Here is an 18716-nt window from a genome sequence, read left to right on the forward strand (position 1 = left end):
TGTCTCTGTTTTCTTATGAGAGTACTCCTGATGGACAAACTTCTGATCCTGTGTTCCATATTCACAATTTTAATCAGCTGAGATTAAGACAAGGATTTTGAGTTATGAGCTATGGCACTTTTGGTTAGGAAACTCCTTATGATTGTAGGAATAGTTCGGATAAGAGCAGATGAGGTTTATGCCTTAAAAAGTATTACAGTGTTATATAGTAATTTCAGTGCTCTGTGTACCTAAAAACCTTTCTTCCAATCACATCTCTTGTTATATTGGAGAGTTATGATATGAGAAAGAGACCAAAAAGCTTGAATTTCATCTTTGTGATTTGTTGTGTTGAGTAGAAAATAAGTATATATTCTCTGGTAAGATAAGAAACAATAGACACAGGGACTTATCAAGAGAATACTGATTGTGCAGGAATGCCCTTAAGAAATACATGAATTAAATAACACAAAATGGGTACTTATTTTTAAAATGTATCTTGTAAAATATATCAAATGCATATAAAAATTCAAAGTTGTTCATATGCCTAGAAAATATATAGAAAAGGAAACAGTTAATAGCAGGGTAAAACCCTATGCCACTAATGGGTAGTTTTCATTTTTAATTCTTGAAATTCTATTTGTGATTTTAAATTACTTTCATTCAAAATATATAACTTTAAAAATAATTTTCATGTATAATGCATGCTTATTCTAACAAAATAAAAATTAAAAATGAAGAATATAGAAAAGGAAGGACACTAAAAACAGGTGCATCTTTTAATTGCCTAAATAAAAAAGTTTGCAATATATGAACCAAAAGCACCTTAACAAATGAGCAGACAAAATGAGTGTGTTATTTTAAAACATATGCCCTTTGTCTGAAATCTTCAGGGTCATGTAGCTTGAGAATATATAAAACAGCCCATTGATCACATTGTTGCTGAAGGGATTCATGCTTGCATTTTGTTATGAACTTCAAATTGGATGCTGTTCAGGCAGAAAACTAATAGAAATGGCTGATAGCTAATTAACCTTAGGCTTCAAAGTAATTGCTGTGCAGGAAGCAATTTGAAAGAGACCTTTTAATATTTATTTATTTATTTGTTTGCTTTTGAAAATCTTAAAATACCCTGTTTGACTTTTGATGATTGAGCAAAAAATATATGAATATAGGCAAGTATTGACTTTTTAAGCCTCTATCTGATCTAAATTCTTGGTAAGCTTTTAAAAAAGCGAACAATAACAATAATTTTATCATTTATTTTGCAGCAGTAGCACTAAGTACAGATTTATATTTGTGCTATATAATAATAGTGCTACGTACAGACTTCTAAACTAAGTAAAAATCCAAGAGTTTTGAATTTATCCATGAGACACCTTCTTAGGAGTAGACCTATTACAGGCAGCTAATCTAGTGCAAGTGGCTATTGTGGGGTGATCTGACTCACTCAGCAACTACAAACTGTTGCTGTGATTTGAGGAACAGTATGGATTACAAGTAGGTTTCTGTCTTGCCCAATTTTACAGCCGTTCAGTCCCAACAAAACACAGAGGCTTATATTAATGATATACTGGTTGACGTATTAGTTCAGACTTATTATGAACTTAAATTAACCCATAATTCTTATCTATGTTTAGCCTCATGGCTTGGAACCTTACTCAGAGAGGCATTCTCATCTTGTTTCCTCCATGTGTGGTTGGTGACTTCAGATTGAGCCTTTCCTCTTCCCAGAATTCTCCTAGTCTGGTGGCTTTGCCTACACTTCTTTCCTGGCTACTGGCCCAATCAGTATTTTATTAAACCAATACAAGTGACAAATCTATACAGGGTATAAGACCATTATCCCACAGCACTAAACTTTTGAACTTAGCCTCTGTCTTCCTCATTCTCCAATTGTGACCTCTTAATTTCTGTTCATGGTTCTGCTCATAAAAATGTCTCTATCAGTATATTCGAACAAACTAGTTTGCTAATAATACAGTACCTTGTCAAATTGTCTCTGAGCACTCATGGACTTTGACCTCCCACAAAATTAGTATAAAAAAGTAATATCATCAATACCAAATACTTAGGTTTATTTTATTATATAAGTTTAACACCCTGGTTAATTTAGGATCATCTTAAAATAAACCACTTTTATAAAATTAAAACTGTTGTATAGAATTTACTTCACAAATTCTTCTCTTGTAGTTAGATGAGCAGGTTCTCTCAAAACACAGTATAGGTATAACTTAGTATATATATTCAAAGTGTGCTATGTAAAAAAGATGGATTTAAACTTTTCAGACCCATTGTGCTTTGTATAATTAATTTTCAATATTGTTTATTTCTTCCCAGAATTAGATTGAAAAGAATGTGAAAGAAACTGATATGTTTGGGAATTTTATTTGTTAGGTCACAATGGCAAAAAAAACAACACAGTGGATGATTTTATCAACTTCTTTTGTCATATTAAGTTTAATCTGATAAATTATAATCCAATTATTTGTAATTCACATTATGTATCAAATGGTCCATAAATATGTTACATCCATATTTATGCAACCTACATAAATCTTAAAATGTCATTGAAAATTTGTCAATGGCTCTTATAAAAAACCAAGAATTTTCAAAAAAAAAGTCACTGATTTTTGTTTTGTATTCTATAACAATGACAATTTATTTATCTTTTGTTGCAGGTTTTATTTATACATGTGGTGGAACTTTAAAAGGACTTAATGGCACCATAGAAAGCCCTGGTTTTCCATATGGATATCCAAATGGTGCAAACTGTACATGGGTAATAATAGCAGAAGAACGAAATAGAATACAAATTGTTTTTCAGTCATTTGCGCTAGAAGAGGAATACGACTATTTATCCTTATATGATGGACATCCTCACCCTACGAACTTTAGGACAAGGTTAGTAAAATTTCAGTGGAACATTAGACATAAACTATATCATGGAAAAACTTGTTTCAAAGAAAATGTTTATCATATGGCTTGTTATAATAAATTCATATTGAATAAACAAGTATTTTTCATTTGAAAATATAAAATTTTTTAATGATAAAATTTTCTTCATAGATCTGAATTCCTAATACTAATAATTATTATCTATCCATGGATAAATACAAATTGAATGTGATCCTTTAAAATAGTTATGGTGTTTGGAGTTTTAGTTTATTATCTTGAGACTTTATTTATTGTGGTCAAAACTTGGGGCAAAGTAAAATTATAGTATAAAAAATGTCTTTTAGAGGTATGTGTCAAATGGAATATGCAGTTGTATAAAAAGAAAACATTGTAAATTCCATATTTATATAAAAGAGAAATACGTTAATTTCAGAGGAAGTATCCAAATAATTGAAGAAAGCAACTTTTGAGCAAACAAATCCTATATTTCTGACCCTACAAATGGAATTATACACACACACACACACATACAAATATAAACACACACACACACATATATATATATATAAATATATAAACTTTATATATATTAACTGTCTTAGTTAGGGTTTTATTGCTGTGAAGAGATGCCATGGCCATAGCAGCTCTTATAAATAAAAGCATATTATTGGGACTGGTGTAGAGTTTGGAGATTTATTCCATTGTCATTGTGGTGGGAAATATGGCAGGTTATAAGTATACACGGTAGTTGAGAGTTTATCGTACATACTGGCACAGAGCAGAAAGTTTCACAATTGACTTGACTTGAGCATCAAAGTCCACTTCCTTCAACAAAGTGATACATATTCCTACAAGGCAACACCTCTTAATAGTGCCACTCACTATGGTCCTATAGAGACCATTTTTATACAGACCACCATACTTCCCATAGCTGTTCACATCCAGCCATGGGTTATAAGAGATAACAAAGGAAGTCTAAGAATTTCATGACAGCTATAATAATATTCATAGAACAAAGGCTTTTGTAGTTTTTCTTCACATCAGTTATGTATTATGTATAATTGAGGTAAACATAAAAATGAGCTAACCCTTTCAATATTATCTGGTGGCCTCTATAGATGTACTGACTGTATCTTTGCACATATCCATTTACTTAAGGAATGAGAGAACACAATACTGTTTCATTTTTTCTCTTTTATATAAAACAAATACATGTAGTCATGTATTCAGTGGTCCAACAAATGTTTCATAGTAGATTTCCACTATCAAGGCTACTTAAAATCTTTCTGCCCCTTCTTTCATTATGAACCTGAGCACTGGGGAAAGAAAGTTAACAAAGATATTGCTTTTAGAACTCAGAACTTTATTCTTATGGATTAACAAGTTAAGGGTCTTTGTATCAATCATCACCCAATAAAAAGAAAAAGAAAAAAGCAAAGAAGGAAATAAAATAACTTTTGTAATTTTAAGCCTTGGGAAACTGACAAATGCTACAAAAGGGATAGTCAGGTCTCTTCATAGACGAGGTCCTTGAAAGGCTTCCTGCACTCCAGTTAGTGGTTCTACACCCATGTACTGTTACACAGACAGCATCAACTGGAATTTTTGGGTTAATGACGTAATATTAAATCTGAAAAGAAGATGTCATAAGCTATGCCCAAAATCACCAAAATAAGCAACTAAACAATACCTGAATAAGAATGATACCAATATACATGAAAAAGGGTTACAAAGATTCAACTCTAGACAAAGAACTACAGCCCACTAAGGAATAGTAAATGTAGGAGAAAGAGTCTTCCACAGAGGCAAACCCCTAATTGGTCGTCTAATACCAAATGGACAGCTCTGAAATCATACAAATGAGTAGTAACATTGTATGGAAACATCAGGTTATGCCTATATATTTAGAATTCACTTGTCCAATGTAACCCTTTCTAAATACAGAGGAACAAACAACTATCATTGCAAACCAATTTTATCTGTTTAAAACTAGATCTGTGTAATTTATTCGAGGTTTATGTAGTTATGAAAAAACCTGCTTACTTTTTACTGATAACAAAAGGAATGTTCTTCAACACATAATGTATAGTTATATAAACAGAAAGCTTTTCTTTTTTCTGTTCATTCGTGGCATTTCTGTTAGAGAGCTCTCTTCTAATGTACATCATGTTCTCTTTTGCTTACTGAAAACATCTGCTTCTGTTGATCTTTGTGCTTAAAGAAATACTGGTGCTAATGTCAGGGTTGAATTTTGTGAGAACGACTGGGAAAAAGAATTCTACGAAGCAGCCTTAAGGTCCTCCAGACTGTGCTTATGCAGAACATTGGCTGTTTGATTAGAAGCTGGAAGTGGAACAGGCAGGGTTTGACTTATCTTTGCCTGTTCCTTTGACTCACTGTGTTCTTGTTTTTTGCTCTCTCGCATGGCATCATATTCCCCATTAGTTCATGTCCTCATGGCTCATCTGCTCTTCTTTCTTCTAAAAATTTATATTTACATTTCACTGCTTTTATGACTTCCAGAGAATTTTTTTCTTGAACTATATCCTGCTGGAGATATATCATAACACTGCAGAAATGATGGACCATCCTACCATTCTTCTAATTATATAGAAATATAGTTAGCCTCAAACCTCAGTTTTTGTCACTAAGACAATTCTCTTAATTTCTTTTATTTTTTTTTATTTTTTTTATTTTTTATTTTTTTGGTTTTTCGAGACAGGGTTTCTCTGTGCCTTTGGAGCCTGTCCTGGAACTAGCTCTTGTAGACCAGGCTGGTCTCGAACTCACAGAGATCCACCTGCCTCTGCCTCCCCAGTGCTGGGATTAAAGGCGTGCGCCACCACCGCCCGGCCAATTCTCTTAATTTCTATTAAATATATTTTAATATTTATGTAGGCTGAGGACTTGTTTTTTTCTGTCTAGTTTGATATTTTCATTGGTGCCATCCCTATTTAGCTCACCTTGGGTGGTCCTATTGGTGATTCTATGAGTATAGCTTCTGTTATTACTAGAAGACACCATATAACAACAAACGCCCTAATACTCTGACTTCTAGACTCTTTCAACCCCATTTTCCATAAATTTTCTTGGGCTTTCGATGCAAGATTATTTTGTAGGTATGTCCACTGGGTCTGGGCTCCATGATTCTTCTTTTTGATTGTATGTGGTTTTGTGTAGTGTTCTCTATCTGTTGCAAAGAGACATTTCCTTTAGAGAAGAGAAGACTGCTCTTATCTGTGGCTATAAGGACAAATGATTATATTTTGTTAGTGGTTTTGTTTCTTTAGTAGTTTAATGGTTGCAGATTTTTTAGCAATAACTATGACCTCATTAGCACTGAATAGTAAGCTAATCTTCTAGTATCAGGCATTGTTGATTGGGTCTTAAGTACGATTAGAGGTCTGTTGATTAATAGAAAGTTATGCATGCATTATCATTATATGGTCATTGATATGGTTCATAGGCGTCATAGCTGGGTAGAACTCAAAGAAGATGTTTTATATGTTTTATTACTTCTGTCTATTCAAATTTATTCATCTGGAAACTTATACAGTGGCATTAGGAAACTTCTTGTGATTATAGACAGTGGTTGCATGATAACAAAACCAAGATGACAATGGTCATTTTGTAGTATCATTGATAAGAAAGTCTTCTGCCTTCCTTATGTTTCATATGACATAAGCTATGGTCTCTTCACTCATATTTGGGTATAGCAGGTCATTTGGGCATTTGACTGTAATGGAAAAACTAGATACATTGTACATTATTCTGAAGTGGTGGTGTTTCTCTCAACATAAGAGCAACTCTAGTTTCATTAAATTGGCCGGAACGCAAAACTTACCCAAAATTTCTTACAATGTCTTTTAGTCTGTGTATAATATAGAATTTCCTATATTATCCTGGTGCATGAATTCTGTATCCATGGACCTTTTTAATCCTCTGGGGTGAATTCTTTTGTCTGCCCAAAAACTGCCCAGGGAAAAATGATTCCTTTTTCTTGTTTAGCATGTTCAAAGACATGATTCAATAGCTCCCATTTGGCTTTGAGGCTCTAAGAGTTTCTGCCTTCTAGGCACTCAGGGAAAGTTACTAGAACTATTCTGTATGCTTATCATGGCTTTATTGACCACATTGTTTAGAATCAGAGTTCTTTGATGAGAAAGGGATAACATTTCAAATACAGGCATGAAGGGTGAGTTGATATAGAACCAGCGACATCTGGCAAGAAATGACAAAAATGAGAGATATCATTGTGAAAGCAACAAGCAGTGATGAATTTCTAACTCTGTGTAGTGAATATGTAAATGAGAAAAAATGATAAATTGAAGGTGCAAGACAAGTTCATAGGAGGCCTGGTGGGTGGAACCTACCTAAACTTTGATGTTTAAGACAAACCTTGGAATTATGCGAACATTTTCAGCAGAAAGGTGATACAATTTGGGCTTTTACCAAGAATTTGACCTGCATTGCATAGAATTTGATTTATTGTCAAGAGGAGGTCCCCCTTTCTCCAATTTTCTCATCAGGGGGTAGGGCAAGTTTTACTAAATCCCAAAATTAGTCACAATGTTATGTCTAGTAATCTGAAAGGAATATTTTAGGCTATTTTACAGTAAATAGATTGTGTCAGCACTAGTATAAATTCACTGTTTATCAATATATGAAATTTTGTAAGATGAGATATACAGCAATTATTTAATCATATAATATTCAATAACATTATGCATAATTTGATCCCACTAGATTTTAAGAAATATTTTACATGAAAGGCAAATAGTTTATATTTAACAAAAATAGATCACATAAATACAGAATTTTTAAGGAAATCATGATAACATATGTAACATCTTGAAATGTATATATGTAATAATATATATGTAATAATTTCTTTTAATATTTTGCAAAATGAAAAATTCTTAGCTTAGATTTTCTTCTGTTCCTGATGGCACACTATTTTGTAGTGGTATAATCTGCCTCTGTCATTCTTCTGAAATATACATGCATCAGTTAAACAAAATATATTAAAGCCTACAATGTTACCAGGACCACATAATAGGAGAGAGAGATACAAAAAGATGGAAAGAAAGAGTGCAGAAAGAGAGATAAGGAAACAGGGACTGCAAAATTGGTTAAATAAGGAGATCATAATGTGCACCATTTCAGTAGTTTATAGAATAAAACAACAACTAGCTTGAGACGCTCAAGAAAGTTATTTGAAATTTTTGAGTATATGTTCTTTAATATTAATGTGTATGATTCTTCAACAGCATTCTCATATTCACACAAGGAAACAAGTACTTAGATATCAAATAAATACTTTAAACTGAAAGCAAAGCATTTATATAAGAAATAACTAAAGAATATGGTTTTGAACAATATAAAATAATACATTTAGAAAAATCTAATTAAGTTCAGTTTTATAGAAAAATATTGAATTGCAAAGTTAAAATTAATCATGAATGATATTTACTATAATTATCAATCATGATGAAGATAAAGAAGGAGATCTGATGAAGTTATATTAAGGACAAAATCCGTGTGTCTAAAACACAACTAAAACAAAATAAAAAATGCAATTATCAAGATTATCCAAAGTGTATGAAACTTAGAGACAATATGCTTTATAAAGGGTTTCAGAAATTAATAATGAAATTTATATTCACATAAATTCAGATGAATTGAAGAGGAAAATGATACAGTTTCAATATTTATGGGGTTTTTTTGGTTCTGAGGTATCTTGTTTTTATTTTTTAAACTTTTTGCTTGAGAATTTCATACTGGTGTTTAATGTATTCTGATCAAATATGTCAGCCATTACCTCTTCAATTCCTCCTTATCCTACCACCATACTCCCTTCAAAATTTCATCTCTCTCTCTTTTTTCTCTCATTATTTTTATTTCTCCTCATTCTTCCTCTTCTCTCTCTTCCTATTCTATATAAGAACACAGCACATATGTTCTTAATATATAAACATTTTGAGCATCCACTGCAGTTTCTACCATAACCAACCTAGCTAATCTCCTAATCTCTAAATCTGTATGATTTCTTGGTTTAAGTCTTTCTAAACATTCACATATTCCGAATGACTCAATACAATACCTTCTTTTCTTTCTGGCTTTTTCACTGAGCAAAATGGTTTTAAAAATCATTCACAGTCTTATATGAATTAGCAGCTTGCTGCATTTTGTTGGTGAGTAATATTTCTCTCCATAATCTGTTGATTTGGTTATAAATGAACATTTGGGTGGGTTAATTTGGAGATCTTCTGAATAAAGAAGCTTGGGCATTATTGGACAAATCTTGTGTATGAATCTTCATTTGGTTACATATAAAAATATTTGTTCATTTCACAGGAAAATAAAAATTCTGAATTCATTAAAAATTTTGTCATAATGTCTACAGTGATGTTTCAGTGGTTAAGAACATGGTTGTTCTTCCAGAAGAGCCAGGTTTACTTCCTAATACCCACATAGTTTCTAGCAACTCTCTGAAATTCCAGTTCCTAGAGATCCACCACACTCGTCTGACCTCTGTGGACATTGTGCATGTGGCTGACAGATGTATATACAAACAGTTTTCCACATGCATTAATATAGAAATAAATATAAAACTTTATTACAAATAACTTGTATCACACAGTAAGATTTAAAAGACTCAAATTATAAACACATCAACAAACTTCTAACTTCCTAAGCATAGTCATTCTAAATATCTGGAGTATCACATTGGATTTTGCACTTTAATTATCAAATACATCTTAACCACTTATCCATTACCTAATACAAAAAAATCCATGACACTTCAAGCTAGAAAAAAAATTCACTTCTATCCTTTTTATGACCAGGTATTATTTACCTGTATTCTGGTCTCCCTGATCACATAATATTTAGCCTTTCCACATGCTTAAAGAACGGTTTTCTTATTTCATAAAAAGTTAAAAATTGATATTGAAATGTATATACCAAATTATGATTGTGCAAAAGTTATTCGCCTGACCTTTGAAGTACATAGCAATTTTTTAAGTCTTTACGTCATATTTCAGAGTGTGTGGAAGTAGGCAATTTATCTAGAAATTCTGAGTGTTGATTGAAATATATTCACCGTAACCTAAGTGTTGATTAAAATATTTCTATAGTTTTAATTTTATTGACAATCTTGATATTATTGAGATAAAAGTGTAGAAATCTCTATTATATGTATTTACAAATATATGTGATACAATAGTCTCATTAGATCTTATGACTAGCATTTTCATTTCCTCATACCACTCCTCAATGAGAAATATTTTAAATTGTAACGAGTATATTTAGTACCAATTTACTCTTAATTTCTATGTAGCTACATAAATATTTGCTTATCTAAAGTTGGAAAATATTCCATATTTTATTTTTGTCTAAAGCTTAGAATATTAGAGGTTATAATTAGGTTTATAATTTGTCAGGTGTGAAAACATCTGTGCTCGTTTCATTCCATTTGGTTGTTAAAATGAAGAATTTACATAACATACATTTTAAGGAATCCAAAAATAATAAATAAATACCTTATGTCTCCCAGGATTTTGCTTTTGGCCAGTCACAGTTAAGGTGAAAGTACATTTTACAGAATGATTGCTTGATCAACTCTTTTGCTACAGAAAACCCTATTTATTTTTCATTATAGTATCAATAAAATCATTCTCCTCCCATTTTTTTACTTTTTAACTATCCACAACCAATGCATCTACTGTTTACTAAGATGATGCACTAAGCCTCATTATTTCACATAAATTCTCGTCATACTATTTATCATTGTACCAAAAGCAAGTATTTTTGCAGAGTTGTTTTTTAAGTTCAGTGATGGATGCTTAGGACTTAAGTTCAGTTCCTGGTACTAACGTTTGGTGGTTTACAATTACCTTTTACTCTTGATCTTGGGATCCAATGCTTTTTCCTAACCTTCACAGGCACCTACCTGCCCTAATGTTCATATATGCACAGATACACATAAATACTCAATTATAATAAATTAAAAACTTAATAAAATAAAATCAATGCAAAAATATTTCATTATAATTTATTATCTGTCATATTAACTTGGTAGATAGGTTCTTGACAATTTCAAATGCTTGGATGTAAGGGACAAAAAGGAAAGGCTAGTAATTAGAAGGGAGAGCGATGCTTAGCTTCCCACTTACATCACTGTCAGAACGTCCTACTTATTCAGAAAATAACAGCAGTTCCTTGTGAATGGTTCTGAGTAGTGCTGAAGTTATTTTTTAAAAAAGGAAAACCAAAACCAAAAACTATCTTCTCTTATTTTCCATGCCAAATCCATTTCCCACTCCCTCTCCTCCTCTTCCTCTCTCCACCTTACCCCTCCTACTGCCCATTCAGCCCCCTCATCCACTCCTAGGAGTAGGTAAGGCTTCCCATGGGGAGTCAACAAAATCTAGCACATTGTTTTGAGGCAAGACAAAGACTCTTCCCAGTATATCTAGGCTAAGCAAGGTATCCCACCAAAGAGAACGGGCTTCAATGAGCCAGAACAAGCAGTAGGGATAAATCCTAGTCTCACTGCCAGTGGCCTCCCAGTGTGCCCCACCATACAACTCTCACCCACATTCAGAGGGCCTAGTTTTGTCTCTGCTGGTTCCCCCACTGTCAGGATAGCATTGGAGGGCTTTCACAAGCTCAGGTAGACTGTTTGAGTGGATATCCCCATAATGGTCTTGACCTATTTGCTTTTGTTCTTATTCCTCTCTCTCTCTTCGACTGTGCTTTGGGAGCTCAGGCCAAGGCTCCACTGTGGTTTTCTGCATCTGCTTCCCCAGTTGCTGGATATAGGTTCTATGGGAGGGGAGGAGGATGAGAGAAGAGGAAGGGGAAGAACTAGTGAGAGCAGGATTTTCGAGATGGGGGAAGGACAGAAATGGAGAACAAGAAAGAGATATCTTGATTAGGGGAGTTATTATGGAGCTAGGAAGATACCTATCACTAGAGAAATTCCCAGAAATTCACAAGGCTAAGACCCTAAGTAAAGTGGAGAGGGTGCCAGGACTGGCCTTGTCCTGTAGTCAGATTGATGACTTTCTTAAATGTCTTTATAGTTCGTTTCTTATATGATTTATCTTGTCGGCTTTCTTCTCTCTTTTGCCCCTTGAGTTTTCCACACAACCCTTTTTTCCTCATGATTAAAATCTTCCTCCCTTTTGCTTTCTGTTCTTTTCAATGTCATTGAATCACCTCTCTCATTTCCTGTAGAGAAAATGAAGTTCGGAACACCTTCCCAATGAACAGTATTAGAAAATATCTGAATGACGTATTAGTTGATAGAAACAAATGGCCATAAGATATTTTATGACCACACACTTTGGCCATTTTCCTCTGCCTGATGGCATTTCTTTCCATGTTCCTGTCTCTAGGCTCTCATAAAGGTTAGATTGAGAGTGATAGAACTCAATATAATTTACTGGCTCTGAAGATTTCTTCCCTTACGAGCTGGAATTGTCCTTGTGGTCTGAATCTCTACAATAAAGGGTCTAAGAAATATAGAAGTTTGACCCACTGACGTGGCACCACAGTTTGCATGTAGGTTCCTATATACCAGCTGCAAATGCAATATGTATAACCACTTCAGGAAAATGAAACCCAATAATAAGCTTTCCCAAACTATTAATGATACACATGAACACAAGTCATTTGTTTACTGTTAACATTGCATGTTCATGTAGACCACTGAAACACTGAAGCTGAGAATAAATTTATTTATTTTCCCTTTAAACAAGCTTTTATGTTACATTGTAGTTAGTAACCCCTTCCTTGATAGTATAACTAGCAGAAGACTTTCTGCATAGCCATTGGCCATGCAAATGAATTCGAAAAATAGTCAATTAAAATTGTGATGCACCTTGGGCAGTTAATGACTCTTCTCTTTAGACACCATTTTTTTTCTCTTTGAAATATTCAAATTAATGATTGTATGGCTCTCAAGGACAGACAGGATTTCTGAAATTTTTTTATGAATATAAAAGGCTCTTTCAAATAAAAGAAAGGCAAGGGTTCAGGAATATACACAACCATTTGTTGTTGATTCTAGGCATTTGGCCAAGAATAATTGTAATAGCTTTAGCTGAAAAACTAAATGGATACATAAAAACCATTAAAATTGAGGTGAAGACAAAACAAAAATGACAATAAGTAAGTTCAAACACTTTTTTCTGTGGATTAGGCTTATTTAATCCTTTACTGCAAAATGTGAGAGGCCTTATTTCCATTAGTGTGCTTTCTATAAAACAGAACCAATATTCTGAATGTAAGTAACATTTTGCTTATAATTGACTGGTGCTATTTCTTCTGAAAGGCACTCTTCATAAACATTCATTTTCTCCTCTAAAATATTGTATAATCAAAATGACTATTGATTTTTTCCACAGGAAGCAGCTGAATGTTCTCAAAATATAAACGTTTTATATAATAGAAAATTTCATGATAGTAATCTAAAACCCTAAATAAGATATTAAATGGGACATTATAGACTAACTCTGTGAGTTCAGTTATGTTTGTTATTTTATGGTATTCTTAAAGAAAGACACAAATAATAAATAGCTTTTTCAACTAAGTGTTTATAAATGTACAGATCATCAAACAAGAAAATGAATTATATTAGTAGACCTACTGATCTTAGAAATTTATGTTCACTTTATGACAACATTAACTGGAAGGATTATTGTGTTATAAAAATAATCATGTTCAGAGCCGGGTGGTGGTGGTGCACGCCTTTAATTCCAGCACTCAGGAGGCAGAGGCAGGCGGATCTCTGTGAGTTCGAGACCAGCCTGGTCTACAAGAGCTAGTTCCAGGACAGGCTCCAAAACCACAGAGAAACCCTGTCTCGAAAAACCAAAAAAAAAAAAAAATAATAATAATAATAATAATAATAATAATCATGTTCAGGACAAATGTATGGATGAATCACATTTGATACATGTTGTCGTCACTTTTATTTTGTTGTGGCAAAAAACAAATAAATATAGCTAAAGCAATTTAAGAAACAAAGAATCAGATAATTTAATTTGGAGCTTATAGCACAGAGGGTGAGCCCATGAATATTGTGGCTGGGAGCATGGCATCAGGCATATAGCTATGGCACTGGGTCAGTAGCTGAGAGTTTATCCCAGGGACATCATCTCCAACAAACCTCACCTCCTAGTCCTTCCCAAATAGTTTCACCAAATATTCAACCTGTGTGTGAGAGAGAAAGCATTCTTCTTCAAATAAGAAGCAATAAATGTTTTTAAGAAATTGGGCTTACATAGAAATATGACTAAATTTTCCAATGTCATATATACATGCAAATCATTACATATTTGGTTACATTTATGGCCAACTGCACTCCTTCACATAGGCCAAAAACACTTCAATTTAAATTTGCATGATATATTTGACTGAAAAAAAATATTTGGTTTATTAAGGATATGTCAAAAATCACTTTATTTAAAACTTTATATTGATTTTTTAAAGGTAATAACATCATTTGTGTTTCAAGTTAGAGCAAATGATAAAATTACATTCATATAACTTTTAAAAATTATTTAAACCAATTTATATTTTGTAAATATGAATCTTTACAATATGCTAATTTAAACATTTGCTTGAACCTGCATGATTGGAGCATGATGATTTTACTCATACCTGTACCAAATAGAATGTTTTTACAAAGACAGGAGTCAATCTTTTAAAATTAGCAATTCTTAAACATGTGAGATTGATGCACTGTTGTTATTACATATGCCTCTCAAAATATTTCTCCTTGTGGTACCAAAAAGTCACAATAAAAATCTGGAATTTGCTATAGATCTGTCATATTTTCCTTGGATGATACAACAGATAAAAAATGTAAACTTTAAATAAAGACTATTGCTAGAGAAAATTTGCCCATTATTTTTAGATGTATGACACAAACAGATCAACTTCTCACCCATTATTAATATAATATTTTCTTATTGTAATAGCCATGTTTCTATGTTACATGTGTTGATCAGAAGTATTCCTTCAAAAAGAATAATATGTAAAAAACTGACTTCCATCCCACAGAATTATAATACTTAACTCATCAAATCGTATTTTCAAGTGAATTTCCCACATTCTCTTATTCTGTTTTATCCATCAATTTTATATATAACTCTGAAATATAGACATGATAACACACTAGATTAGCACTTTAATAATTGATTCAGTGGTTCAGTGCCTTTTAGAGAATGTACCAAATTCAACTTTCAGCATTTTAAAAAACATATAGATTAAAATAAAACTCTAGGTCAACACTGAGCAAGGATGCTTCTAACTTGTGTTTATAGTTCCTCCCTATACCCTCTTTTACTTTTCATTTCTACATTCTGGATTAAATCTAACTGTTTTAGTTAGCTTTATGACTCTAGCAAAGTCCTGTGTGATCAGTTTAAATGAAGAAAACTCACATTTCAGTCTGGATGCTGGAGCTAAGAGGAGAGCACTTGTGTACCACGTACAGGCTCTGGATGCTATCTGCAGTGTGGCAGCACACAGAATTACGGTTTATGATTTGGAAGTTTAGGTTCAGAAACAGTTGGTATAATATTTGGGGAGTGTGGTAGATGCACCATGGTGGAACAAGCAAGCTTCTTATCTCAGGAGCCAGAAAGCAAAGAGCACAGGCATAGATCACACATTTCACTCCAAAAGTGTATTTTGAAATGCATTCTTAGTAAGGACTTCCCTTAGGCCTCAGCAACCTCCTCTCTTAGTGCTACTGTTGGCTCCAATTCCCATGCACAGGGACCTTTGGGAGATATTTATTCAAATTAAACACAGCTATAAAGCATCCCCATTTTGTGGCTGCTATTCTAATTTATAACAACGAGATAAACTATATTTATTTGCATATAAATGAACCTCTTATCAACATGTTGTATTTTTCTATTTTTACAACTTACATCATTGTTTAGTTTGGGTACCTCTCTTTTTGGACTTTATATTACATAGCTAGAAAACATACATAGTATGGTGTACTATCATGGTTCACATGTCCATTCATCCTTAACATCTTTAACTTTATATTTTTAGAAAAAAAGAACATATTATTGTTTCATAAGCAGATATATTAAATTTTAAAAGCTTGGAAACAAGTTACTATTTTTATAATGTCTATTTGGTTTTTATATAAATTCCTCATATTATCAGCCTTTTTTATTATGTGGACAAAACCACTTACATATTAATATTCAAGTTTCTATGGTAAAATAATTGATGTTAGATATTTTTAAAGAAAAGATGTTTATTTTTTGTTGTTTTATTCATTTGTTTTATTATTTCCTCTTATTTAAAAGAGATTCTTTTCTCATGCAATATAGCTTGATAATATTTTTCTCTCCCTCTGTTCCTCCCAGTTCCTTCGTACCTTCCCTCCCCTCTAGATCTCATTAGAATAGACTGTCATATCAAAGTTTGACAAGTCAACCCAAAAGTAAGAATGAGTCCGGAGAGCAAGGGATTCAAAGACCCATCCATTCTCACGGTCAGGAGTCCCATAAAAACATCAAAGTAATATTTGTATTATATATGCAGAGGAGCTTTGTGCCCTCTGACTCTTATAGTCTCTGCAGGATTCCCTGAGCTCTGAGGGGGCTGGGATTTGATGGAGACCTCCCATTTAGATGCTCTCTCATGTTCATTCATTCATTCTTTTGTTTGTGTTTGTTTTTGTTTCTTTTTTGTTTTGTTTTGAGATTTGGTTTCTCCATGCAAACCTGGCTGTCCTGGAACTCTATGGAACAGGTTACCCTCAGAACTCATGGAGATCTTACTGTCTCTGTCTTAAAAGTGTGTGCCACCAGTACCTAAACTTTGAGCCACCAAGGCCGCCTGATTATTTATTCATTCTCAATCAACCATGATGACAAGAAATTTCAATAATGAACATAGGACACTTTATTCAAATGCAGACACATTTATTTTCTTTCAGGTTTTTTTTTCTGTCATGAATTTAATTTTCAAAAATAAACCCAAGTATGCTTACCAATCTCCCATGCAGATCTCACAAACTAAAATATTATTTAATATAGCTATGATAGTATCAATCACAGAATAAATAGAGACATTTTCATATAGAAGTATAATGGCCCAAATGTGGAATGTTATCCAGCTATTTTATTTACATAATTCTTTCCTTCTTCTCATACAGAAACTATAGCATCATTTCTTACTGATGATGCATATGCACAGATAAAGAATATTTGTTTTAATACTCTTATAGTATAGCCTTCAGGAGACATTATTCTCTCTGTTAAATTCTATTGTTTGTATGGAAATCTCCTCTATAATCTGGGCATACATTTAACAATTAATATTATTACTGAAAATATTTATTTGAAAATACATGGTGAATTATAAGTTTTCTCCTATTCTAGTCTTCAACAATCATTTTTAAGCTACTAAAATGGTCAGATTTTAGTAATTTAACTTTGCTTTAAACAATTATTTTCAGTATTTGTGCTAAAATTATTTTGAATAGTATTTTATTTTTGCTACTTTCCTTTGCTGGGAAGAAATTTTGTTTTATGCAACTCCAAGGCCATTTTCCCCTTCATTTTTCATTCAAATTGTGGTATTAATAATCTGCTAGACAAAGAACACATATTTCAGATGCAAAGAAACTTCCTTGGAATTCTAATCTTTTACAAGTAGAAGACTGAGAATTAATTAACCTCTCTGAGCTTTCTGGACAGTAGGAACATAAAGAGGTCATCTGCACAGCACTGTGTGACTTAAACGTGTAAAAATTGAGCCCAGTGCCTGTCACTGGGGAATGTGAGTTTTCATTAATGTGAGTCATCATTAATGACAACATATAAAAGAAATATGCCTTTTGTGGCTCTCCTTACTATAACAGAATTAGGATTCAAGACTTTATTTTCTTCTGTAAGGAACCTGCAGTTAGGCTTGCCATACTTCAATGTCGGTGTCAATTACACACTCACAGTTTTCCTAGCAAGGCTTCCTAAATCAATAAGTAACTAGCTTTTCTGATTTTCCTCTTTCCCTATTTCTTTCAACCGTCACTAAATTTGATTTCTTTCCTTATTGAATCTATTCAGAATAGTTTGATTTTCTCATTGCCAGATTTACTGATTAGTACAAAAGCATTTCCATTAACTCCCAGTGTCAGAATAAGTTGGATAAACTGGTGCACTCATTAAAATTCAGGAAAACTAATCGAGAGTGCCTAGAGAAAAACCAATGGAACATGGTTTTAATATCTAAATTTATCTTTTACTTTTGGTGTGGCTTTTAACAATGTTTCTCTCCTATGTCTTTTTCCCTCCATTTTTCAAAATGGAGTGATAAAATAAAGTCATGTATAATCTAACAGGTTATGGCAATTAAGAGACCTGGTTGCCCACTTGACACCATAAAGAAACTTAATAGCTGAAAGCATTCAGCATTATTTCATTAGGTAAAATAGCTCTGATCTGACAAATCTAGTTTTATTTTCTTCGCATCTTTTGAATTTAAATAAATATTTTAATTGGGAAAACATGGTGAAGGTTTTCAATATATGTGACTAACCCTGTTAACCAAAACTGTACCAAGACTGATATTTTATAACATGATGTATTCAATACTCTATAGTAACAAGGTAGATCTAATACTTCAAAGATTATATTAATTAAGATCACATAAATTAAAATTTCAGTTTCAAGAAACTGAAATGACATAGGAACAATATATTTATCCAAGAAAAATCATGTTTAAACAGTGATTAGACATTATGTTCAACCATATATTAATGTTTATAGCATTGTATTTGTTTACACATTTAG

At 32.6% G+C, this 18716-nt stretch overlaps 1 protein-coding gene across 2 annotated transcripts in view; it reads left to right on the forward strand.

The window, feature by feature from the left end:
- Csmd3 (CUB and Sushi multiple domains 3) overlaps positions 1–18716 on the forward strand; it is a 976611-nt gene that overhangs the window by 87759 nt on the left and 870136 nt on the right. For both annotated transcript variants that reach the window (XM_041637611.1, XM_041637612.1), the window contains exon 2: positions 2661–2883. In XM_041637611.1, coding sequence (XP_041493545.1) covers positions 2661–2883 — 223 coding nt within the window. The remainder of the gene's footprint in view (positions 1–2660; positions 2884–18716) is intronic.

Source organism: Microtus oregoni, unplaced genomic scaffold (assembly GCF_018167655.1).
Source record: "Microtus oregoni isolate MIOR12 unplaced genomic scaffold, Mior012 000053F_ref0000044, whole genome shotgun sequence".
Lineage (NCBI taxonomy): Eukaryota > Metazoa > Chordata > Mammalia > Rodentia > Cricetidae > Microtus > Microtus oregoni.